Below are 26292 nucleotides of genomic sequence, written 5' to 3' on the forward strand. Positions count from 1 at the left end.
TAAAGATACAAGGCCACTATCGATTAAATTAATGCTCAGGTTCAAACCTGTATACGGGTATATGATGCACTGAAACCAAAAAAAAAGGAGTCAGGCACATAATTATACATGTAAATTAAGAAAACCCTAGGTGGTGGTTATCAACTCTATTTCAACTATTGCTGTCTCCTTTCATTCCCCGCTTATCAACATGAATACACCCCACCATGCCTATACGATGACAACTATGTGCAACTTGCAACTCCACTGCACACTGAGATCTTACTAAATTTGAAATACTGCGATGGGATCAAGAAATCGGGTATGGGGTCAAAAGAATACCGCAAGCCTATGAACAAAAGCCATCAGAAGCCTCCGTCAACGATGGGACATTATCAAGAACGATATCAGCAGGGTCCCCAATCCAAAGTCTATCCCTCCACTGAAACTTTATCCTCAGTTTTCCATTTGCATCGACACCTACAACTTCGCCTTTGCTCGCGTAGGTCTCCATACCCCACCCCCACCTTGGGGATACAAGACCGGGTCGCATCCGTACTTTGTCACCTTGCCGTAAGGGCCTCACCTTCTCCACCTCCCACCCTTTGCACAACCATAGTCTCTCACAGAAACAGAAAGCAATCCAGAGCTCTCCATCCTCAGCCCGGTGGACCACCCCTATGCTGTTGTGGTTCACATCACCCCATTGGTATGTGGGGGTTGCAATGGAGTCCTTAACCTTCACCCAGTCTCCGACGCAGACTTCCTCCTCTTCCTCCACTTTCTCCACCTCTGCTGGGTCTATCAACCAAGCCCTGGCACCAGCTGGTGTATGAATCCTTAGTTTCCCATCAGCATCAATAGATGAGATTGTCCCTATACTTGAATGACTATGATTAGACCAACCAAATCTTGGCTGGCGGATACAGCCTCTGATTCGAACACGCTGCCCAACAACAAACTTGCTAATTCCTTCGAGCTGGCTAGAAGGCCCTATCCACCTTTCCTGCTCACCACAAAACGCCACATGAAGGGTACCATCCCAAACATCACCTTGATATCCAACACCATGCACCACGCCAATGCTACCAGGCTTGAGCGACTTCCAATTATCCACACCATTCCTCAGCCTAACCCACTCTCCAACCTCAAAGATTTTCTCAATTTCAAGATCTGCAGGATCACCTCTCCACAACCCGGACACACCAAAGAAGGCTACCCTCACTTCTCCATCAGCATGTACACCAGCAACTATGCCTCTAGAATCAGGCTTTGTGTCTCTCCATCCCCACCTAGGCTCTGAAATCCCACCACGAAACCGAACATGTTGACCTATCTTAAAGGGCTGTACTTTCTCAATGTCTGTGTTATGAGTTGACCATTTCCCGTTCCTGAAACAGCCAGCTAACTCCAAGTAACCAGAGTCCTGAATGCTATGGACTACTGCAATGCTTATTTTCCCAACACTATTCCAGTCATAAGTAGGTCTGCTCCCAATACTTGGTTTCACGAGGACCCAGTCTCCAACCTCAAAAGCTGAAAGCCTCTCAGCGTCACCTGGAGCTACCTTCCACAAGCTTTTTCTGCCAGAAACCTTGATATTTAAAGTTCCATCCATGTCAATCCTTGATATAGCTCCAATGGTCGCTGCAGTTTCATTCGACCATCCAAGGCGTGGCTGGGATATGGAAGGTGACACATGAACCTTTTCCCCTACCTCAAACAGCTGTGCCTTCTCCATGTCTGCAACTGAACAAAGAAAAAGCTTGCTTCTGAAGCAGAAAGCAACACCCACATCCCCATCTTCTTGTAGACTATGAATTATTCCAATACTATTACGAGTCACATCCTCCCATCCATATTTGGGTGATGGTACCGTTGCTTTGACTCTAACCCAGTCACCAACCTGCAAATAGAAATGGAAGATCCAATTAATTTGCTGTACTAAGAGCAAACTAAGACTAGCTCCAAGGCAAATATTAAGAAGGTTAATACCTTAAAGTTCTCTATCTTTTCCATGTCTGATGGATCTGCCTGCCATGGTGCATCCCGATTGGGGATATCAATGATGAGCAGACCATCACTCTCGATGTCGATTATTTTCCCCACACTGTGATGAGTCTCACCACCCCATGCATATCTGGGCTCTGCAACAGACCTCTTTACACATACTTGGTCACCAATCTGTAAAATTTGCAAACACGAGAATATCACACCAAGCAAAAACAAAACAGGCCAGCAAAATGCCACAGAAGCACGAATATATGCAAGGCCAGTTCATCATTGCCGTGCTGCCCTACTAAATCTAGTTAGCTAAGAGAATCATCACCAGTTGACAAATCAATTGTAAAATATTGATGTTATGGCTCCTAAAAAGAGGTTGTTAATTACTTCATATAATAATCAAATAAAAGGGCAATTAAAAGACACCACAGTACCAAAGGAACCCTAGATGTAACGGTTAAATATTAACACATGAGAATGAATGGACCATATATTAGAGATGGTAGAGTACAAAAACTTACATTGAAGGCGTCAACATGTTCGACCTCCTCTGGTTCACAGAGCCATGGATTGGATAAATAGCAAAGGCCCAATAGAAGACTGCTGTCTGGTCTGATGGAGTATACAATACCAACACTTCCAGGAGTGATAGACTCCATGCCATGTACAGCAAACGTCAGTGAGGGACGAATCCGAACCCAGTTACCAACCTTATATTCTTCAACCCTTTCAATTTCAGCAGGATCAGCTCTCCATCCCCTAGAAGCTCCCGGAAAACCAACCCTCAAGATTCCATCATCATCAACACAGAGAACCGTCCCAATGCTATCCCACGACTGACCGCGCCATCCAAATCTGAGAAGACGATATTAGCCGGTGGTTCAAAATGGCAATTACACATGCCAAACAGCCAACCCGGTAAGATTATTTTCTGACATTTCACAAATTATGTTACCATAATGATACTGGATATATCATAGAAATCAGTCTCTGTTAAAAGATCACACCAATAACATTAGCATGCAAATGGCAACCATATATTTCCACCATAAGGTTCTGAACTTCAGTGTTTGAAGTAGACAGAAGCAGCAACTTCAGTTTTTGCAACAGAAAGAAGCAAAGCACCATCAATGGGTTATCATCACTTGAACTGCACAGGTTCAGTTAAGACTTAAGAGCCTAGTACATCAGTTTAAACTTTCAATAAATGTAATCAGAACATAAACTAACAGGTCTCCTCCAAGTTTTGTTCGATACTGAACTGCAAGTTATTAGCATGACCAGTGCCCATATAAAACCTAGAACGGCAGATGGAATATGTATATAAAGCATTAGGGAATTTTATCTGCTGGTAGAATCATCCGGGCCTTCTATTTGCAGGTACCAACAAAATACATGGGGTAAATCTCCAGTCCAGAATACCCTTTTTTATGTTAGGGTAGACTAAACATCAGGTCTTCACTAATATAATTATCTCAATGTCCAGATAAATAACAAAGTGATCCCTCGCTATGGAACAGACTAATGGAATGTACTGAACCAGCAAATAAGAAGAAAAAAACTTTCCTGACAACATATTAAGCATTGCTTTATCTACTTCACAGTGAGGCGTGAGCCACATGATAGAGTGTAGTATCAAAAGTACAAAGGACCAAACTTGATTTACCTTGGTTCTGAAACATCTGGCTTGAGCTGCACATGTTGGCCCCTATTTAATGGAATGACTTTGATAACTTCACTTGTCAAAACACGGGCTTCTCCAGTACAAAATGACACAACAAGGTGGTCATGGTCTACAATAGACTGGACAAAACCAATGCTTCTGGGTCCTGCACCTTGCCAGCCAAAAGCTGGTGAAGTAACAGTTCTTCTAAATTTCACCCAATCTGCAACCTCATATCTGATTACAGCATTAAGCAAATGAATTACTAAAGATAATTAGGAAGTAGCATGTGCTCCTTATCTTCTTTTTTACTTGTCATCCTACAATGTACAGAGTTAACTTTTTCAAAGTATACTTCTAGATTTACATCAAAACTCAAAAGTATGTTAATACCATTACATTTTTAATATTTTTTTGCAAACATATAATTAGGAAAGGCAACTGTCAAAATTGTGCATTGCAGACTGCGTTAGTGTCCAAAACAGCATTTAAAATAGATCAGAGGTAGTATTCAAGATGCCCACCTATAAAATACAGTTTTTTTAAGGTACTTACAAACCAAAGCAACTTAAACATGTTGCAAAAAAGATCAACAAAAGCAAGAGTAGATTTAATGAAACTCCACGTGTGTTGATCAAACTGTCACAAACCTACACTTCTGTGGAAAGTTTACATAAGACCACAAATCTTTTGACAAACCTATCAAAAGACAATTTTAATAAATTACAGTTCTAGTCAACAAATTCTGACCAACTGGGCCCACCTGTAAGTGATGCATGGTAATACTCTATGCCACGTGGACCTGACGCATCAGTGTACTGGCTGATATGGCAGATGTAAGGGTTGGAAAAACCACCCTTACCCCACTTCGGTGTCATGCAGTCAAGATGACGAGACATTTGGCCAACATGGCAGCTGTCTTAGCATCATGACGAACAGAAAATTACCATATGTCACTTACAGGTAGGCTGCCCGTTGGTCAGAGTCTGTTGTCTAGAATGAAAATTCGTTAAAAGTGTGGTTTAGCTAAACGTATGTTCAGAAACGTGTAATTTTGTGAGAATGTCCCTTAAAAAGTGTCATTCTGTGGTAGTATCCAGAGTATGTGAAATTTACTCTAAAAGCAACACAGCATGAGTTCCTTACATGGTTGGGGAGAGATGAACTCCTTTATCTTCGAGTGTTTCCATCAGTTCTTCATAGATCCATTCCCGTGGGAGCCTCTCAAGAAAATCTTGCAGTGTCCAGCCTCTGTAATTTGTAGGAATATTGTTCAAACTTGTTAAAATATGTTGTAAGAATCGAATTTTACAACACAAAGTATCACATGGAACTTTTTTGCTTCGCACAACCACAACTAAATTTCAAGGGAAACATTTCAAACAGCATTGCAAAGAGAAGGTTTCAAATAAAAGAAAATATTTAAGCAATTAGAATCATATTTCATCTCATGTTGCTTGTTGTTTCCTTCAGCATCACCATACAACAATAGTTTGGTGTACCCTGCAGATGGATCCCTCCAAAACTAGAGAACAAACCATCCACGCATTCACCCATCACAAAAGGGAAAACCAGGGGAATCAGATTCGTTGATTAGTTACTTACCTGTGGTTTCTCACATCAACAGCAGGTGACGACTGTTGTAGCATTTGAACAACCCAAGTCAGATTTTCACGTATCATTTTCGCTGCATCAGCAGCTATGTGAAAAGCATTATCACCATCATCATCCTGATTAACCAAATAGCACGACATTAAATACATAAAATAACTTAATGCTGATGTACCATGGTAGTAAAAGTAGGTCTTGAATAAAATGGTAATGGTGCAACAAAATGGTGTAAGAATCAGTCCTGTGTACCATAACTACAGACCTGAATAAGGTCCAAGAGAACCATAAAATAAAGTAAAAGAAACCAAGCAGAAGACCGACAACAAGGCCTTCCTACAGCACATTCCAACTTCTAAGGATGAAAGTATAATATCAATATCCGTAAATTCAGTGGATGGCTATCATTCATAAGAACTTGTATCAGCATACACTTTCAGATTTAACAGGCCCAATGACTAGCATAGAAGTGTCCTTCTAGCACATGACCCAAAAAAAAGTTTCAGTACATCCTCTTTTTTTTGGGCGGTCACAGCACCAATGAGCTCGACCAAATAATCAACGAATAGCACAAAGTAATTTAGGAGGTCCAACTATCAGTTATTACATTAGCAAGTACGCATTTTTCTAGGCATCTATATGCCCACTAATAAAAAAGATGCATTTTAGTCTTGTAATCATTAGAAAACGAAATAGCCTCTTCCCAACACTTAAACATTGGTCCTATGTCTTGTGCTCTTTGGAACATCTCAGGAATCGGAGGCATCTATAGTTAGTGCTCATCTAGCCATGAGTGCTGGAGCCAAGTGGTTGATACTTGATAGGGATAATTCAGTAGATCTTGATACGCTTTGGGGTACAAAAGCACTGGGAACTACAAAAAAGGCAATCTTTGTTGGGCGCCTAACATTGAGGGTTTCAGATAAATCAATACATATTAAACAATGTCTCCTAATAGGTTTATTTGGAAAACGCTGTGGTTAGAGTCCACAGAACTACTTCAAGTCAGAGCTTGCCTTCTTATAGAGGCTGATGTATCCCAGTGGTTGGGATGGTTTTTTTTCCTCTTGTACTTTTTTTTCCTTTCCTTTTGTTTTTCTTATTCAGTAAATAATCCTTTTTACAGTTGATTTACTTTTAATATATCAGTTTAGTCCTCCAGAACTGATATCGTCCAAAAAGAACAGAGAGACATATGTTTGGCTGAGTATTTCAATGTTCTACTTGCCATGCAAAAAAACCTTTACATGTAGCCATGCAAAATATGACACAATGCCACAGTGCAAACCAATAGTGATGAATCGTAGCATTTGGGAATTTTATAAGCAGGGAAAACATATTACGTTTATGCTGGATATAAAAAATAAATGTGACACACTCAGACACTAAATGGCATTCATAAATTTTATAAGTTTATAACTTCTATGTTCTTGCAAATACTCCACCACAAGATGGAAATATGAGGTGCCCAGAACCGATGATGCAAAGGACATAAATTTCCTTTTTCTCGAATACGCAGGAGAGCTACGTATCTTTGTATTAGATAGAGAAGGAAAACGGACACCTTACATAGGCCATACCCAAAAGAAACAAAAACAAAACACCCACACACACCTCACACAAGCTTAACCAAACGCGCCACTTACAAGGAAAAAAGCTACCACTACCTAAACCACATCCCAAACTAGTCTGGCCACAGCGCCTGGAGACCTTTTGCTCCGGCCAAGCACCAAAGCTTGAGATCATTAGCTATATCTCTCAGCACGCTTAAGACACAGGGAGCAGCTCCATCGAACACACAAGCATTCCGTTGTTTCCAAATCCACCAAGCTCCCAAAATAATTAGTGAGCTGAAGCCTTTACGATCCGGTTTGCCCACCCAACGTAGAGCACGCCGTCACCAATCAGCGAAGTTTGTGTCATGTGGTTCTGGACAGAGATTTTGCAGGCCAATGCATGAGAGAAGGTGGAACCATATCTAACGGACAAAGACACAGCTGGTAAGAAGATGTTGAGCCGATTCATCATCTTGGTCGCAAAGAGGACAGCGGATTGGATGCTGAAGTCCCTGGCGAGCCAATCGATGGGCCGTCCAGCATCTATTCCGTATAGCCAGCCATAGAAAGAATTTGCATTGCAGAGGAGCCCAGGACCGCCATAAACGCTTCCATGGCTCAAACCGGACAGATCCATTGTAGAAAGCTTTGTAGGCAGATTTGGAGGAGTACAAACATGAAACCGAGTGCCGCCACATATGCTGATCAGGCTCTTTCAGGATCAAAGATACATTTTCCATGGTATCCCATATGATCAAGTATTCAATCAACATCAGCCGGCATGCCACCCTGAATATCATGGACCCATCTATGATCGGTGAGAGCTTCAGCAACCATACGCCTTTTAAGCACACATTTTGAAACCAAAGAAACTAATGCAAGAGCAATCTCAAGCAAAGAATGACCGTTTAACCAACGATCAGTCCAGAAAAGAGTGTTGAGGCCATTACCAACTAGAGAAAAGATGGAAATTGCAAACATGGCTAATACGATAGGATGAGCAGGAATTTGAAGATCAGCACATGGGTGATTTGGTTGAGTCTTTTTCAGCCACAACCATCTCAATCTCAACGCCCATCCAAGCATTTCCAAATTGTGGATTCCGAGACCTCCGAGTTCCAATGGCCTACACACTTTATCCCACGCAACAAGACAACTTCCACCGTTGACTTGTACCCTTCCTTTCCAAATTAGATGCCCAGCTTTGTTCAAAAGCCCACCTTTCCATCCAGGAAGTCTATCTGCCACTTTCTCAATTAAAGGCAACAAGTCCTCTTTGCGAAGTTTCCTATCAGAGATTGGTAAACCCAAATATGTGCAAGGAAAAACCGATCTAGCACAAGGCAAGGAAACATCAATGGCTTCAACATCCTGGTCTTGGCATCTAATGGGAATAGCCGAGCTCTTATCAAGGTTAGTATGCAGACCTGAAGCCTGCCAAAAAATAGAGAGAATCTCCTTGATAAGCTGAAGTTCAGCAAGACAGGGCCGAATAAAAAGAACAGCATCATCTGCATAAAGAGAAACCCGGTGCTCAGGAGCACGAGGAGCCAGTGGTTGAAGGAGACCCGCATTACAAGTCTTGCAGATTAAAGAGTTCAGAACATCCATAATTAAGATGAATAACATGGGAGAGAGAGGGTCTCCCTGTCTCAGACCCCGACGGTGTTTGATCACTGCTACAGGAACACCATTAAGCATGATCCGAGTAGTTGCCGAAGATAACAAGTTGCAAAGGAGATTGCACCAAGAAAGCTCAAAACCAAGGTGAGAGAGAACCTCCAAAAGAAAGGGCCAAGACACGGAGTCGAAGGCTTTAGTTATATCAAGCTTCAGCAGCACTCTAGGCTCTTTTTGCCTATGTAAGAGCTTTACTGTTTGCTGCACTAAGACATAATTATCATGAATACATCGACCCCAGATGAATGCACTTTGGTTAGCGGAAACCATAGATGAAAGCCTTGGAGCAAGCCGGTTGGCCATGAGTTTGGCAACCAGTTTAGCAAAATTGTGTATGAGACTTATAGGCCGAAAATCTTTGGCGTGCAAAGCATCAACCTTCTTGGGAAGAAGAGTTAGATAAGCTGAATTCAGTAGCCCAAGCTTGCGCCCATCCCCCTGCTGCAAAATTACCAAAGCAGCCAAGAGATCAAATTTGATAATATTCCAGCAATAACGATGAAATCTTCCAGTATAATCATCAGGCCCAGGGGGTTTATCCGGAGGTAAATCTCTAATAACCGACCAGACTTCATCCTCGGAGAAAGGCTCATCAAGAGCAGAAAGATCCAAAGACTCCCGATGGAAAGATGCCAGGTTGAGAGAAGAAGTCCTTGGCTCAGCCGAGCCAAGCAAACTGTCAAAGAAATTATGTAAAACCTCCTGTTTATCCTCATGGGCTGTCACCATATGATCACCATCTTGAAGCTTAGCTATAAAAAAAAAATCTTACGAAAACTTGCATGCAGATGGAAGAAAGATGTGTTAGCATCACCTTCTTTTAACCAACCAATACGAGACCGAAGTCGCGCAATAGTTCTTTCCAGAGATGCAAGTCCGAGGCAATGGCGCTTAGCTGCTTTCTTAGCCAATCCTCATCAATAGGATAGGACACAAGCGTCCTGGACGATCTCAAGACGATGAAGAACATCCCTGGCCATCAAAAATTGAGATTTGATGTTCCCCACCTGACGTTGTCCCCAAGATTGCAAAGCACGGCCAAGCCTTTTGAGCTTAATGGATAGGCGCTCGAGAGGGCATGATGCACTCACAGGAGCATCCCAAGAAGCAAAGACCGTATCATGGAAACCGTCAATCATTGGCCAAAAACTTTCAAAATGAAATCTGCGCTTGCCATGGGTGCCACCTTTCAATTCCAATAAGAGAGGACAATGGTCAGACATATCCGTAGCATGGCTTTGCAGCATGCATTCAGGGAACAACAATTCCCAATCTGAAGTACAAAGCACCCTGTCAAGTCTCACGAGAGTTGGAGCCTCTCTTTCATTTGACCATGTGTAGCGGCGACCAATTAAAGGAATTTCCTTAAGTTCTAGATCATCCATTAATCTTCGAAAACGCCCCATCATGGCCCTGTTGAGAATGGTATTATTCTTATCAGTAGATTGGTATATCATGTTGAAATCGCCAGCAACAACCCAAGGACCTGTGCATACAGAGCGAATACCCCTCAGTTCATCCAAGAAGCCAATCTTATCCTCATCCAATTGGGGACCGTAAACACTGGTAAGCCACCAAGGAGAGCCTTCAGAAGATTTGAGCTGAACCGACACAGAATTCCTATCCACCCGCAAAGATGGCCAACTGGGCCGGGCCTAACGGGCCAGCCCGTGGCACGGGAAAATTGGCCCGGCCCAGGCACGGCACGGCACGAAAGTAAATGGGCCGTGCCGGCACGGCACGGTTAGGCGGGCCATGCCTGGGCCGGAGCCGCGGCACGCCGGGCCAGCACGGCACGGCCTATTTAAGTTTTTCTATTTTTTTAAGGTTTTATATAATTTATTTATCCCTAATACATAAAGAGATCCTTAACAGGGTGGTAGAGTCATTGCTTCCCATGTATGAGATCTTGAGTTCGATCCCTGCATTCGGCGGTTTTTTTATGTTTTTCGGGATTTTCACGTGTTAACGGGCCGCCAGGCCAGAAAAATACTAATGGGCCTATCGTGCCACAGGCCGCCACGGCACGGCCCGATCTTAAATGGGCTGTGCCTGGGCTGCAACCACGGCACGTGAGCCGGCACGGCACGGCCCGTTTAGCTAACGGGCTGTAACGGGCCGTGCCTGACTAGGCCTGTGCCGTGCCGGGCCGGGCCGCCCATTTGGACATCTTTATCCACCCGCGAAGCCAGATCTTGGAATTCGCTGTCTTTCCAAGCGACGACCACCCCTCCCCTTGAACCATCCGCAGGGAGGAATACAAACTTGCTAAAATCCAAACCCAAAAATGAAATCATGCCCCGAACCGAGATACAAGCCAACTTTGTTTCTTGTAAACAAACAATATTAGGACGACAAGAATTCACCACTTCATGGAGCACATCACGCCTCGCTTTGGCATTCAACCTGCGGACGTTCCACACCAGAATAATAGAAGAGTTCATTGGGGAAAAAACAAAAAGAGCGACCAAGAAAAACCCAGGGAATCAAAGCTCAGTGAGGAGCTCCGCCGATCTGACTTGATTGTCATCCGGAGCAGACCACCCAAAAATCGCCGCCATAGCAGTGATATGAGTGTGACACAGAGGATTATCAAACAAGTGTGTGTATCTGTCAAGAGCCTCTTGATTGATCTTTTCTTGATCTCCAAGAAGTCCCAGAGTTTGCATCACCTTCGAAGAGATGTGCCGGTCTGGCGAGTCAACAACACCACCTGCCCGGGTGGCAATCCTCCCACTGCGCCTAGGGACGAAGTCTGGAAGTAGGGTTTTCAAGCGACGTTTGTTGATCGCCAGGACAGGAAGCAAAGACATGCAATTCTGCATGACCATGCGAAAGAAATCGGCAGAAAGAGTGCGCTCGGCCGAGATGTCAGTTCCAACACCATGAGAATTCCTGGCCCGTCCACAATTCCTTCTGGAATAAACAATACTGCAGGTCTTCGGCTTGTAGAGATCAACAACATTAGAAAAAGCCACAACAATGGAAACAGCCTCGATCATCCGAGCGTCACAAGAAAGAGGGACCTGAAGCTCAGAGGCAGGAAGGACCAGAGGTGCGGGTGAACCGATGAGGGTCGAGATGTTGAGAACTGAATCATCGACGCGCACAAGACTTCAACAGGAAGAAAAATGGTCCAACTCCTGAGCAGATGGCACCGGAACAGGCAAAGGCCCAGCTGGAGTTTTCACCACTGAAGAAGGCCCATTAGGGGAAGAAAAACAAACCGGCCCGCAAACCGGCCCGCAAGCAGTATCCGAACCAGGGGAGGAGATAAACATCCCTGATGCCGAAGGATCACAGCAGCGGGTCCCAGAAACCCTATTGGGCGGCGTCATCAAATCCACATCTGCAGCCGAGCCAAAAGACCCTTCGATAACAGAGACCACAGCGGCGGCGGCCGAGGTGTGATCAAACTGATCAACAAGACCCGAGGCGGCAGACGGACTAAGGTGTCGACTTCAGGACCTGGACAACCCAAAAGCGCAACCGCCATGTGCTCAGAGTCTTGAATGGCGGGCCCCAGACGATGCTTGATCGAGGTACGAGGAAGAACGCCACCGGAGTCGGCAGCACCGCCAGGGAGAACATCCGTGTCACCCCGGCTAGACGGAGAGGAGCTCATACGACGACGACGCCTTCTGATGTCGTCATCATCCTCAACATCTGAGCTCCGAGGAGAAACAGGTGAAGGACGAACATCAAAGCTATGAATGGCTGAAACCACGATGTCGATGGTGTAAGCAAGCGATCTCTTCATTGGAGAAGCCCCCGGCACCTCCAAATCGCCTGGCTCAACGATGAGAATTAGAATGAACAATAGAGTACAAAGAGGTTCAGCACAGTTCCCATTTAGCAGCATTACCATATAATTCCTAATATTTACTAGCACAAGAGCATTATATTGGACTTGTCTTCCAAACTTGCCCAGCTCTATCTACGAAAATGATTGGAAAAAAAAAAGCAGTAAGGCAGAAAACCTGTATGTTGCAGTTTGCTCCAGCTGCTAAAAGCAAGCCAACACAGGAGTTTGCACCTCTGTTAAGTGCAACATGAAGTGGGGTTGTGTTTTGAGCATTTCTTATATTTACATCAACTCCTGCTTCCAGTATGATCTGCCAAATAAATAACAAAAGGAAAACAAGTCATATTTTTATATGGTATAAGTAGAAACAGCAGGGAAATGTAGAAAAAATCCGAACCACCAAATAGCCGTTACCTTAACCAGCTCCACATCATTGATCATTGCTGCAGTATGTAATGCAGTTCGACAGTGTGGATCATCTTGTGCTGTAGGATCAGCACCAGCAGCAAGCAATATTCTTACTAACTCTCGACCCTCTGGCAAATGTAAGTCAATCATAGTATTAGAACAAACAGTATCTGCAATCGATAAAAAAAACAGGATTGTCTATTCTATCCTAGACCTTAGGGAACTGTATATCCAAATTTGCTTGTAGTGGTACAACCTATTGTATATCCAAATTTGTTTGTAGTTCACTGTTGCGCCTAGGCGCAAAATAGACTTGCCTAGGCGCAACAGAACTACATTGCGCTACCCTCAGTTGTTGCAGCCACCTTCGCACCACCCCAATTACGACTAAAAAACTAGTCAGTTACAACGACACATATAGGTGACTTACGATCACATGATAAAAAATGTATAATTACGAGAAACATTGTAGTTTACTGCTGCGCCACCCCCAGTTACGATTAAGAAAATAGTCGGTTACGACAATGCAGATAGTTGAGTTACGATCACATGATAAAAAAGTCAGTTACGATAGCAACTATACTGTTTTTTGGATCATAACTGGTGTGTGCGCAGAGATGACCTAGTTGCGATCACAGTTACGACTAAGAAAATAGTCAATTACGACAGCACAGATAGTTAAGTTACGATCACATGAAAAAAAAGTCAGTTACGATAATAACTATACTGCTTTTTGGATCGTAACTGGGGGTGTGCACAGAAGTGACCCAGTTGCGATCACATAACAAAAAAGTACATAATTACGACTAGATAAGGTACCCAGTTACGACCATATAAGTTTGTAGTAACTGACTTATCTTGTGTGTCGCAACTATACTGTTTTTTTTATCGTAACTGCGGGGTGACGCAACAATGAACTACAGTGCGCATAGGCACATAATAGATATACAATATATGTGTGTATATATACAGTATATATATATATTGCTGTGTAATATCCCTAGACTATTAAGGGGTTTCTTGCATATTGTCACTTGTACATGTGTACACATATTGGTCCAGGACATCCAGGTAATACAAGTTGATATTACTAATATGGTATCAAAGCTAGGTTTTACCAGGGGCGCAGCAACTCGTCCAAAACTCTAGATCTAATATTCCCCGCCGACTCCTCTGCCCGTTCCCCGTCTACCCACCGGGCAGTCGGCCTGTGTGCAACTTCTCCCGCCGTCGCCTGTCCCTGATCTGCCCAGCACCGCCCCGATCCGGTCGAATCTCTCCGCTCGGTGCCGCCCCAATCCGGCCACGCGCCCTCCGCCTGCCCTTGTCGTCTTCGCCCGACGTCGCCCCGCAACACCGGAGCTTCGATGCGCCGTTAGCCTCCCTGCACACCGCCTGTCTGCTCGCTGGTCCTGCCCGCCCGGCCTCAACCGCCACCGATCCGAACTCCGACACCGTTGGCCTCCGCTTGGTCTACCGCTCGTCGGTTATGCCCGCCCGGTCTTGGACCGCTCGTCGGTTATGCCCACCCAGTCCTGCCCCGCCAGTTTCAGTCTTCGGTTTGAGGCCATCTCGTCCGGACTCCAATTGTCCTCATCTATGCTTATCCGAACAGACAAGCAAAAAAAGAACAAAAAAGGGGGAGAAAGAAAAAAAGGAAAATAATTGCAGCAGTTGCCGCTTTTCTTTGCGCTCTCGCCATCATTCGTTGCTACTTGTTGTTGCTCGCCGCTACCTTTGCACTCATTATCGACCGCTGCTTCTTTGCGCTCTCACCGTCATTCATCGCCTCTTCAGGATGTCGTCGAGCGCCATTTCAGTTCCTCGATGCTCGGTGATCTTTGATAGTGCCAACTACCAGGACTTCACGTAGCATATGCGTGTCCACATGTGCGGGCTTCGTCTTTGGGGTGTTCTATATGGCGACGTGCCTTGTCCACCTTTCCTTGAGCTTCCAACAAAGCCCGTAGAACCTGTTAGATATATATTGCTCTATGTAATATCCCCAGACTATAAGGGGTTTCTTGCATATTGTCACATGTACATGTGTTTATAAACTAACCTAGGGTCTCCAGGGAATACAAGTTGCTATTCCTAATACAACCAACCATAGAAGCAAAGTCAGAAATTACCTTTCTCGTGCTCTTTTTTAAGAGCTGCTGCCATACATAAAGCTGTCCCAACAGGGCTGGGTACATCAATTGCTTCTGCAATCTCCTCTATAGATGCAACTTCAACCCATCTTTTTACCACAGTCATGTTCCATGTCTCAATACATAGATGCAATGGCCTATTCACCATGTGAGTGAAGTATCATTAAAAAGAAAAGAACTAGGCAGATAACACATGAAAAAAGAGAAGATTTAATGCTGCCACAGCTCAAATGACTTAACGGAACTTCAAGTAGCAGACAACAGCATAAAACATCCCCTCCACTAGGCACTAGGTGGATAATTCTTACGTTTTATGCTGAGAATTCGATATGCCCATAGATCTGCAGCCTCCATTTTCCAGTATGACAATAGCACAATCAGTATATCTCCTAGCCACAGCAATATGAAGGACAGATTCACCTTCCCCATCTACTGCATTAGGATCAGCTCCAGCCATCAGCAATTCCTGCATAACACACAAAAACAGAAGCTAAAAATAGGAATCAGCAAGCTGAAACAGTGAGAGGTGAGCATGATGGCATACTTGCATGCACTCCGGTTGGCCATGATGAGCACAGACATGGGCAAGAGTAGGACCCAGGCCTTCTCTAAGCCTAGAATCGACACTGGCAAACCTGCCAACAAGTGCACGAACACATCGTGGAGAGCCAGCAGCCAAAGCAAAAACTATAGGAGGGTCTTCGTCCTTATCTAATATGTCTACATTCTCTTGGTAAGCCACAATAGCTTCCACAAGCTCTGCCGAGCCTCTGCGGCATGCTAAATGTAAGGCAGTGTGCCCATCCGTATTTTGTGCTTCTAATAGAGAACGAATTAAACTACCATTTCTCTCTGATGCAGCCTTTGCAAGTAGATCCCTGGCATTTGTAAAAGGTTTAGTGTGAAACAGTATATGCTGTACGTGCAACCATACAGAAGTTGCCAAGGACAAACCTAACACCGGCAGCATCTCCTTCGCATACAAGATGATGTAAAGCATTTGGATTATCATGAACCATCTCTAGGATGGAGGCTGGTGATGGTTCCAAGCCATTGGGCAAGCTTTCATTTGTGAAATCACTGCATAAGCAAGTAATGTGTTACAGTACTTTCATATCAGAAAGTTCGCAAGGTCAAAAGGTAAGTTGGGAAAAATAACATGCAAGTCTTATTGAAGATGGAAGAATCTTTAAGCATGGTTAGCTCAAAGATATTTCACTATTTGATGCTACACTTTAAGGTAAGTTTCTGCAAGGCATTTAATTTCCATGTATTATTCACCATAAAGTAATACAAAGTCAGATAAAGAAATTACTTTTCAGGAGTTGTAGGTGGGCTCCTTGGTATGTCTAGAAGATGATGAAGAAAAGTTTTAAGCATGTCCTGGAAGGATGGTCTTCTTGAAGCTCGGAACTGCAAACAATCACCAATCATCTTCCACAACTCCCCAGGAAGTCCTACACCTACTACTCTTGAATATTGAGGCGGTGGCTTCTTTTCTTTTACAACAGACTTACAAATTTCCTCTGCGCTTAGCCCAGCCCATCTGCATTTCAATTCGCATCTAACCACACCATTCACAAAATATTAAGAACACAGATGAAATAATCAGGGTACTTACGGAACGGCACCAGTACACATTTCCACAAGTGTACAACCGAAACTCCATGCATCTGACTCTGGCGATATTCCATTTGCACAATCCCAAAACATATTCATTGTCTTCCTCAACGGTCCCCATGCCTCCGGAGCTGTATAGTTGGCGCTAAGCAGTGTAGCATCAATGCCAGCCATGCTGGAGTCATCAGGTACTCTCCTACTATTGAGGTTCTTCAGAATTGCTGAAAGACCATAATCGGAAACAACTGCATGTCCATTTGCATCTAAAAGAATGTTTGATGGCTTTATGCTCATACAAACAATACCCGCTGCATGAAGTTCTGCTACTCCACGAGCAATATCTGCTCCATATCTGCAAAGTCAGGCACAGGAAAAAATCATCGGTTGTTCTACAGAGTTGAATAACAAATGGATTATTGAATACAATGACTGAATGGCACTGATAAAGAAAGCCAGAATAGTTAAGATGCATTGGATAATGACAATGAAAATAGACTTATTGGTAAATGAGACGGGGACTCTCATTCATAGGCAGCAGAAATAGATGAATCTGAATGTTGTTGCAAAATAACTAACTCTACCTATGTATGACATGGGCGGTTTCATGCACTATTGCACTCAGCATGAAAACAATTAACCCCACAGGAAGCTTCAGCTTGTACTTGGGGAATTTGTTGCTTACTTAGACAGAACTGAAGTACTGGGTACTAAAATGCTACGAGTACTCAACATATTGTATTTATATGGTTCTGTATATCAGCCATCGACAGATTACAAGCTTTCATCAAATCTACCACAGCAATACTGCATAATCAGAACTAGTTTGCATGGTTAACTTAACAATATAAGAAGGAAGTTTGCCCAAGATGGTTTTGGTAGAACCACAAAACACCACCACGGTTTATTTTTCTTTTTGGAGTTCCTCCGCTATAGGGTTTTGAGACAATTTCCAGCAAAGCTAACTAAACTAGCTTAGAACATTTATTTATCTGCCCCCAATGATGGTCAGTGTAGACATTTTACATTGAGTTTGAGTACCAAAGTATCACCACCACACTATTATGTTGATTATGAACTTGGGTCAATTCCACAGTTGAACTGCACACTGAAATTGGAAAATGTTCAAAACGCTACAAAGAAATCCCATATCTAAGAAAGTGAAGTAGGACAGGTTTCCATAATAGGGGAAAGTACTGCATTGGGTTATCATGGCATGCAATTAAGTATTGTCCAAACTAAACTATAACGTAATCATCACCTATGATTAGTTGACTGTATAGAAAATCTTGAAACATAAACTGATGTTGAATTGGTTCATCGGTTGCAACCAGAAAAAGGGGCAAATTACTTGATCAGATGGATGAATTGCCCTCGCTAACATATATTAAGAAATCCAACAATAGTCATAGTCACAATACAGGAATGGCCTCCTTTGCACAGAAATATCACATAGAACTTTGAGCCAAAGTTAGAGCTGACAATAATGATCTTATTGCAGAAGACAACAACCATGAACTATAACTAAATGGGAATTTTGCTCTGGGACTTCCATTCTAACGACCACATCAGTTTTGTGGAGAAATGTTAGATGTACAAGTACCAAATATTACTGGGGAAACCTCAGTATTTCATGAGTTGTTGTTAGGGTAATCCTGGTGTGTTACTGTTACTGTAGCGGAAGTCTCTCCAGCTGCAGGAACAGTGCGCCAGTTACTGTATCAGACAGTCGTCTGTAGCAGGCAGTCATCCGTAGCCCTATAGTGTGTGAGCTCAGGAAGAGCTTCACCCGGGTGGATGAGCTTCCACCCGTTTGAGGCTGTCAGCAACTCTAGGTTTTTGGATGTTGGAATAAACATCAGAAGCTGCTGGCAACAAGAAAAGCACCGAATGTGCTCCGTCGGATGGAAGCACCGAATGTGCTCCATCCGATGTAATCTCTTAGAAGCCGTTAACAATTATAGGCTTTTGGGTGTTCGAATAAACATTAAAATTTGTTGAGAGCGAGAAAAATTCATGTGTCCAGTGTGTACTCGCGTGTGTGTTCTATCAACCCACTTGTCGCAGGATCTGAGTACAACAAGTGGTATCAGAGCTGACCCTCACAGTTACACAGGCTTGTGCGGGCCAGGGGCACGGGCATAGAGCGCATGACGCATATGGACCTTAAGTAGTCACACGGCATGGCATATGTGCCAGCACTCGACGTACGGATGTGTGCTAAGAGGGAACGTTCCTAGTCATTTGCCTAAGTGTGGGTATGTTCGTCCAAAGCCAGGGTTGATCAATCCTGGTGATGTTGGATCCTACGAGTAGGCGCCAAGCAAGCTTGGGACGCCATCCTGTCGATGTGTGTCGGTGACAATTGCGTCCGCAAGGCCTCGGCGCAACAGCTACGGAAGGAATTCAAGGCAATTTCGCTCTGTGATGGGGAGATGATCGACGATTTCACGATGCATCTCTCCGGCCTCGTCATCAACCTCGCCACGCTCATAGAAACAGTGGAAGAACAGAAGGTGGTAGAAAAATATCTGCGAGTAGTCCCCAAGAGATTTTCGCAGATTGCTATGTTCATCGAGACTATTCTCGATCTCTCGATGCTCACGCTGGAGGAAGTGACTGGGAGGCTAAAGGCGGTGGAGGAACGTCTCGATCCGGAAGAATCCCTTGCCGTTGGCGGAAAGCTCCTCCTTACCAAGGAGCAATGGCTCACGCGCATCAAGAAGCGAAAGCTAGGTGCAGAGTCCTCGGGCAGTGGCAGGGGCAGTGGCAATGCCCATCGTCGTGCGTGCGCACCAAGGAAGAAAGGGGGAGACAACAGCTCCGATGGCAAGGTCGTGCGCGATCTCTCCCACGACAAGTGCCACAATTACGGGCGCTATGACCACTAGGCCAAGGACTGCCGATAGCCCAAGAAGGCGCAGGCTTATTTGACTCAGGGCTAGGAAGAAGACGAGCTTGCGCTCTTGATGGCATAGGTGTGCGCTCTCAGTAATGCGCAGGAGCCATCACCAAGCTACGTCCACCTCGATGAGCCACGCACACAAGTCCACCTTGGTGCCAACAAGGACGGCGGCCACCTGGAGGGTTGGTACTTCGACACCGACGCCACCAACCACATGACGGGTCACCACGATGTCTTCGCAAAGCTCGATCAAGGTGTGATAGGCCCTGTCCGTTTTGGAGATGGCTCGATGGTCGACATTCGCAGTTGTGGCACCATCATGTTCGCCGGGAAGAATAGAGAGCACAAGACGCTCTCTGGCGTTTACTTCATCCCACGGCTGAAGAACAACATCATTAGCATGGGCCAGCTGGATAAGGGGGGCACCAAGGTGCTGATCGAGGATGGCATCTTGCGGATTTGGGACCGCCAGCACCGCCTTCTCGCCAAAGTTTGTCGCGAGCGCAACCGACTGTACATCCAGCACCTCGACGTTGCCCGTCCCATCTGTCTCGCGGTGCACCACGACAAGAACGCTAGGAGATGGCACGCACGCTACGGCCACATCAGTTTCAACGCACTCCTACGGCTAGCACGCCATGAAATGGTGCGAGGCCTGCCGCAGTTGGAGCACGTCGAGCTGTTGTGCAACACGTGCATCACCACCAAGCACCGCCGAGCTCCGTTCCCGTCACATGCCAAATATTAGGCGAAAGAGCACTTCATCCTCATCCATGGAGATCTTTGCGATCCCATCACGCCGGTGACACCAAGTGAGCGTCACTTCCTGCTGATGGTGGACGACGCCAGCCGTTATATGTGGCTGACACTCCTGGCTGCGAAGAGCAACGCAACGGCGGCGATCAAGGCGATCCAGGCGGGGGTGGAGGTGGAGAGCGGTCAGAAGCTTCGCGTCCTCCGCACCCATAACAGCGGCGAATTCACGTCCATTGAATTCACGCGCCACTGCGTGGATCGCGGCATCTAGCGACACTTCTCCGTGCCATACAGCCCACAACAGAACAACGTGGTGGAGAGATGCAATCAGTCAATTGTCACAACGGCGTGCTCACTCCTGAAACAGAGGGGCATGCCGGCGGAGTTTTGAGGAGAGGCGGTGAGCACCACCATCTTCCTACTCAATCGTGCACCGACGAAGAGCCTAGATGGCATGACGTCGTTCGAGGCGTGGCACGATCAGAAGCCAGCGGTGAACTTCTTACGCACCTTTGGCTGTCCGGCATACATCAAGGAGGCGCGACCACATCTGCGGAAGCTTAATGGCAGAAGCATGCCCTGTGTCTTCATCAACTACGAGCGTGGCGCGAAGGCATACCGCCTCTACGACCCGAGCATCAAGCGCGTCCACGTGTCGCAAGATGTGATCTTTGACGAGGATACCGAATGGAGCTAGGAAACGGATGCAACTGGGAGTGTGGCTCCGTCGAGCGACTTTGCCATGGAGTTCATGGTGAGTCGAGTTCATGGTGAGTCAAGTCCATCTCCCGACGACTGACAGGCCCACCTCAGCCGAAGGAGGAACATCCTGCGGTTCGCAATCACAGTCGTCACCACGTCTCAGGGTCTGTGGCAGCAGCACCAGCGGAAGTGGCGTCGGTGATGGCGGCGATCTGGTGGTACAACGAGTGGTGGAGAAGATTGGCAGATCGGCTACGTACCTGACACTGACGCATACCAATTATGTTGATTGGTCCCTTATGATGAAGTTCATGTTGCAGGCGTGAGGCATGTGGGATGCAGTCGAGCATGGCGTCGAGTCCGTCGAGGAGAACGGAACATGAACGCTAGTAGAGTTGTCGCGTGGACACCATCCAATCAGGCTCAAATAGGTGTTCAAGCTCAAGAAAGACGAAGCCGGTGTTGTGATCATGCACAAAGCATGCCTCATCGCCAAGGGCTATGTGCAGCATCCAGGCGTAGACTTCGACGAGGTATTCACACGTGGATGTGAAATTCGTGCTGGAGTCCACAGGAGTTCGTGCGCTTGCTGCTGGCGCTAGCTGCCCAAGAGGAATGGCGGTTCACATGGATGTGAAATCAACATTTCTCAATGGCAGATTGGAGGAGACAGTGTATGTTGCGCAGCCACCAGGTTTCGTCATCGTCGAAGAAGAACACCAAGTCCTGCGGCTGTGGAAGGCACTCTACGATCTGCGACAAACACCGCGCATGGAATGCGAAGCTCAACAGCACCTTGAGGGCTCTCGATTTCGAGTAGAGCGTGCACGAACACACGACATACCGACGTGTACACGGTAACACGCTGCTGCACCTTGGGGTCTACGTGGATGACCTAATCATCACGAGATTGACAGAGGAGAGACGGCTAGTCGGCTAAACACAAGGCTTAATGGGAGTATTGTTAGGGTAATCCTTGTGTGACAATAACATGGTTACTGTAGCAGAAGAATCTCGATCGATGTAGGGACAGTACGTCGATTACTGTAGCAGACCGACATGTTGTAGCCACAGTAGTCCGATTGTTGGCCTATAAATATGGGGTGACCCCCTTATGAGGTGTGAAGTGTGAGAGCTCAGAAAGAGCTTCACCCGTTAGAGGATGTCAGGAGCTATAGGCTTTTGGATGTTGGAATAAACATCAGAAGCTACTGGCAGCAAGAAAAGCATCGAATGTGCTTCGTCGGATGGAAGCACCGAATGTGCTTCATCCGATGTAATCTGTTGAAAGCTGTTAATAGTTATAGGCTTTTGGGTGTTTGAATAAACATCAGAAATTGTTGGCAGCGAGAAAAATTCATGTATCAACCCACCTCTCGCAGGATCCAAGTCCAACCGTTGTTAGCACCAACATACATTTTTCTAGAGATCTTACTCACAAGAATGCATGTCATAAGGACTTTAATGTCCTCAGCATATCCAAGCATTGTGACCGCTTTCTTAACAGATAATAGACCAAAACTGAAGCTGCACAGCTTGGTAACTTGATGGGGATTGATTAAGTAAACAAATTGCAAGCCAGAATTATGTTACTCTGTGTTGCGTACAAAAATCCCCCAATATGACTTTAATTGAAGTACAGAGCATGGATCAAGTGTGCCTTCTTTGAAGCTCTTACACTACAACACGACAACAAATGCAAGACAAAAGTGAACAAACAAACTAGCAGAACTCACCCCAGACATAACCGGACACGTCGCCTTATCAAAGACCCATTGAGATCTGCCATTAATCAAGAGACCACTATACATGTCACAACTCAAGCTACCATACTACAACAATGTCAGCTTTAGTGATCATTCTAGCTAGGCATGCTTCTTACTGAGCCACAGCTTCAAAAACCCATGCACATGAACATGTGCATCAACAGATTAACTGAAACGTGGTGTTGCAATGCGATCTATGTTTTCAGAGATCAATGGCAAGGCAGCAGCAAGAATTACTACTCCATACTACTAAGTATTCATGTTTAAATGCAATGCCACACCTGAGAATCTGCTCCAACGTGAGGCGTCCACCATTCTGCCGCATCTCCGCCTGCACAGACCCCACGTAGCGATCCATCACAAAGCAGAAGTGCCCAGCGACCCTCACGGCACCATGGAAGGTGCACACGTTCCGGCACCATGTGGAGGCGCGTCTTAGCCGCTCCACCTCCTCCTGAACCCCCTCGAGCCCGTCCCCAGCGGCCACGGGCACCCTCTTCACCGCAACCTGGTGCTTACACCTCTTGGTCCCACCGCCCCCGGCGCCACGGGACAGCGTGCCTGCCCACATCTCCTGCCCGGCGGACCCGGGCGGGCCGCTCCCGATGCGGCGGGCGAGCTTGAGGTCCGGGTGCGAGGCGAGGTCAAACGAGCTGCATCCGGACGGCGCTGAGGCGGGGCGGCGGCTGGGGCGCGCGAAGAAGTCGTCCTCGTCGTCGGAGCCGTCGGAGGATGATCCCGAATCGGAGTGGAGGAAGGAGGGGGAGGAAGGGGACGCGGAGAGGAGCGAGAGAATGGGGAAGTTCTTCCGCAGCGCGGAGACGGAATTGCCGACGGCGGTCGGGTGGCGGCACCGCGGGCATGGCAGCACGGCCCCGGGGGCGGCCGCGAGCATGTGGGCCAGGCACGCGCGGCAGAAGCCGTGGCCGCAGTGGAGGAGCAGCGGCGTCCGCTCCTCCTCGTCGTACCGAACGTGGCACAGCGAGCAGCACGGCACCCGCATCGCGCCCGGCGCCGAGGGGTTCTGGTCGGCGCGGTGCGGTGCCCTTGGGCACCGGGGCGGGGAGGAAGCTGCAAGGCGAGGGATAGATCTGGGCGGAGGGGTTTGGGGATGGAGACAAGTGAGTCGGGGATTTTCTGAGAGAGGAAGAGTAGAGGGAGTTGGTGGTGAACTGGTGATGCGGTGGGAGCCTGGGATGGGAGGGACGACAGGCAGCAAGCGCAGAGGCGCAGCAGCGCCTTGCTTGCTCCTCGGCTCCCCCACCTTTCCCTGCGCTTGGAATGGGGGTGCCGCCGCGTGTACTCGGTTTGGAGTTTGGGACTGGTTCGCATGAGCTCCTTCGGCTCTGACCGTTGTCGCTCGCCGCTTAGCGACAGAAAAAACTTCGCAAGCTCTCACCTCTCAGTGTAGACATGTCATTAGTTCGAAGGGTTCTGTGCAGCTGTGCTGATGAAATATGTGGCCATGCGTTGCTTAATTTTTTATTATGATTTTCCCTATGTTAATGTTTACGAAAAAATATGTACACGATATTTCTCTTAGAGTACAATTGGTAATGTGTAAAGAGATACGAGATGTAAGTTTTGTGCTCATCTTAATATAATTCAGAGCTTTCAAACCCTTCGCAAAAGAAAAAAGATACAAGGTTTTTTTTATATTTTGCGAGTGATTTAGAGAGTTTGGTTGTTGAATTATGGTTGCCGAATCTCTGTACTGTAACATCATAGAAAGCGGTTATCGTGTTGAGAGCTCTCAGCAGTATAGATGGCTAAATAAAATATAACATGCATATTTCATATGGTATTATCATCAACTTTCTCTTGTTCCACAAAAAGAAGTTCATGGCATGTTGACTTTTTAAGTAATTCCCATGCAGATTTCGGCAGAGGGCAAATCTATAAAAAGAATACAAAGTTGTATAGGTTTGGAGACCTCAATTGGAGCTCATAGGCAATGACGTTGACATAGTGCCAACCCATCAGAATTGGAGCTCACACCATCGTTGCGGGAAGTGATGTTGATGCCATCCAATATGCCGCTACTTACATGCCAAAGTAAGTTGGTGCGTGTTGCCATGATCATTGTTTTAGCATAGCTACGTGAAGGCGGTTATCAATAGCAACAAGGATCGAGGGCTATCAGAAATATAACTTCATGAAATTTTATCTAGCTAGGTAACTTATGAAAGCAATCCAAAGTTTTTTTTTTTTGAATACCATAACAACTTCTTAAAGAAGAAAAGAGTAAGCTACATCACATACGTCACAATTTCCGAAAATAGGTGCTTAAGGGACTCAAATCCACCAAGGGTACGTGAGTCTTGCTGGTACCAAAACCCTGACCAAGGGAACAACTAGGCACATGTACCTCTTCATCCTCGATGGTACCATGCATGAGGTGGGTATAGCTCTACAATTTTCTATAACTCTCTATGTTTGTGAAAATAATCCATTGCTTTGTCCTCCATGGTCCATAAATTTAAATCCTTATTATCTTATGATGGTTGTATCGTTCCAATGTATTCACATACGTAAATAAGATCTGCTTGCACCTTATTTATCCTTTATCACCTCTCCAAATAACCTCGTAATGACTACAATAAGAATCTACAACTCCACTATTCAACTATCAACATTTGTGGTCTTCTCTTCTCACCCCTCAAAATTCTAATAGTCCTTTCTATTGAACCAAAGCATCAAGTTCATTCATATATATATTGAAGTTATCGATGATCTGTAAACCATCGATCTAACAAATTTGTTAAAGAAATAGGGGATATTTTGGGTAGACAAATTAGAGGGAACATACAGTGGTTTTTATACAGGTTCAGGACTCCGAGACGATAATAAATGAAATGATCGAATGGCCAAAGAGGAGATGAACTGGGCACTAATTAAAAATAATTTCTACTAAAACAAGCAACAACCTTAACCTAAAGAAAAGGTAAAGCAACTACAGGATCAAACTAGAGGAAGGCAAGAAAATAAGCAAGCTAGAACACAAAGTAAATGTAGAATTGAAAGCTGGTAAGAAAGTAAATGCTCAAATCTAAATACGGGAAAGTAAAGAGATGGGCAAGAAGACACCAATTTTTTCCAAAAATATCGATAAGTTGACACTCCCCGCTAGTCCTTGTTGGAGCATCCATCAAGGATATCGCTCTCCCTTGAGTCACCAAGACTCAAGTGTTCCCTAATGATTGTCATTTCTCTATCTCTGGATTGGCAAGCATTAAATCAAGTACATTGCTCTTCTTAGAGCTCCCACAAAAACTCTAAGAGCCCACCAAAATACCTCCAATCACCAAAGACCAACTAGATGTTGTCAGCTACCATGAGTAACAAGATGCACACTTGCTACTCTATAAGTACTAATGATATTCTTAATCTTCTATTAGAGACTTTGCAACTCTAATGATATATCTTGCTTCTTGAAGACATACATAGTGTATGGGCTCCTCTAGATTTCAAGAGATTGAAGTGAGATCGAGTGAGGGGTATACATATAAGCTAGAGGTCTAAATCTAGCCGTTGCCCAAACACCCACACTTTCTGTGAATACTGGATGATCCGGCACGCACCAATTCACATATGTCGAATCATCTTGCGTGTACCTTTTCTGAAAGCTAGCCAATGCCAGCTGTCAATAGTCATTACTGCTTTGAAACACTCCGGCGAAGCCTTCTATAC

General features: G+C 45.5%; 1 protein-coding gene across 1 annotated transcript; it reads right to left on the bottom strand.

Annotated features, from left to right (window-relative positions):
• On the bottom strand, window positions 1-23949 carry LOC133928822 (E3 ubiquitin-protein ligase KEG-like). Its single transcript, XM_062375317.1, has 15 exons — window positions 22884-23949; window positions 16478-16828; window positions 16172-16402; window positions 15811-15936; window positions 15401-15734; window positions 15165-15322; window positions 14836-14993; window positions 12710-12831; window positions 12471-12605; window positions 5252-5376; window positions 4793-4897; window positions 3650-3883; window positions 2505-2838; window positions 1975-2163; window positions 1-1885 (listed from the first exon to the last, which is right to left on the bottom strand). Exons 1-15 carry the CDS (start codon window positions 23603-23605, stop codon window positions 329-331), a joined length of 4881 nt encoding a protein of 1626 aa, XP_062231301.1. The 5' UTR covers window positions 23606-23949; the 3' UTR covers window positions 1-328.
• Window positions 23950-26292: the final 2343 nt, after the last annotated feature.

This window comes from Phragmites australis, chromosome 9 (genome assembly GCF_958298935.1).
Source record: "Phragmites australis chromosome 9, lpPhrAust1.1, whole genome shotgun sequence".
Taxonomy (NCBI): Eukaryota; Viridiplantae; Streptophyta; class Magnoliopsida; order Poales; family Poaceae; genus Phragmites; species Phragmites australis.

Coding starts and splice junctions, on each gene's coding strand:
- LOC133928822 (XM_062375317.1), bottom strand. CDS start 23,605: ATGCGGGTGCCGTGCTGCTCGCTGTGCCACGTTCGGTACGACGAGGAG. Junction 15,937..16,171: donor CCACCTACAACTCCTGAAAA/GTAATTTCTTTA, acceptor TTGCTTATGCAG/TGATTTCACAAATGAAAGCT. Junction 12,606..12,709: donor ATGATGTGGAGCTGGTTAAG/GTAACGGCTATT, acceptor TTTATTTGGCAG/ATCATACTGGAAGCAGGAGT.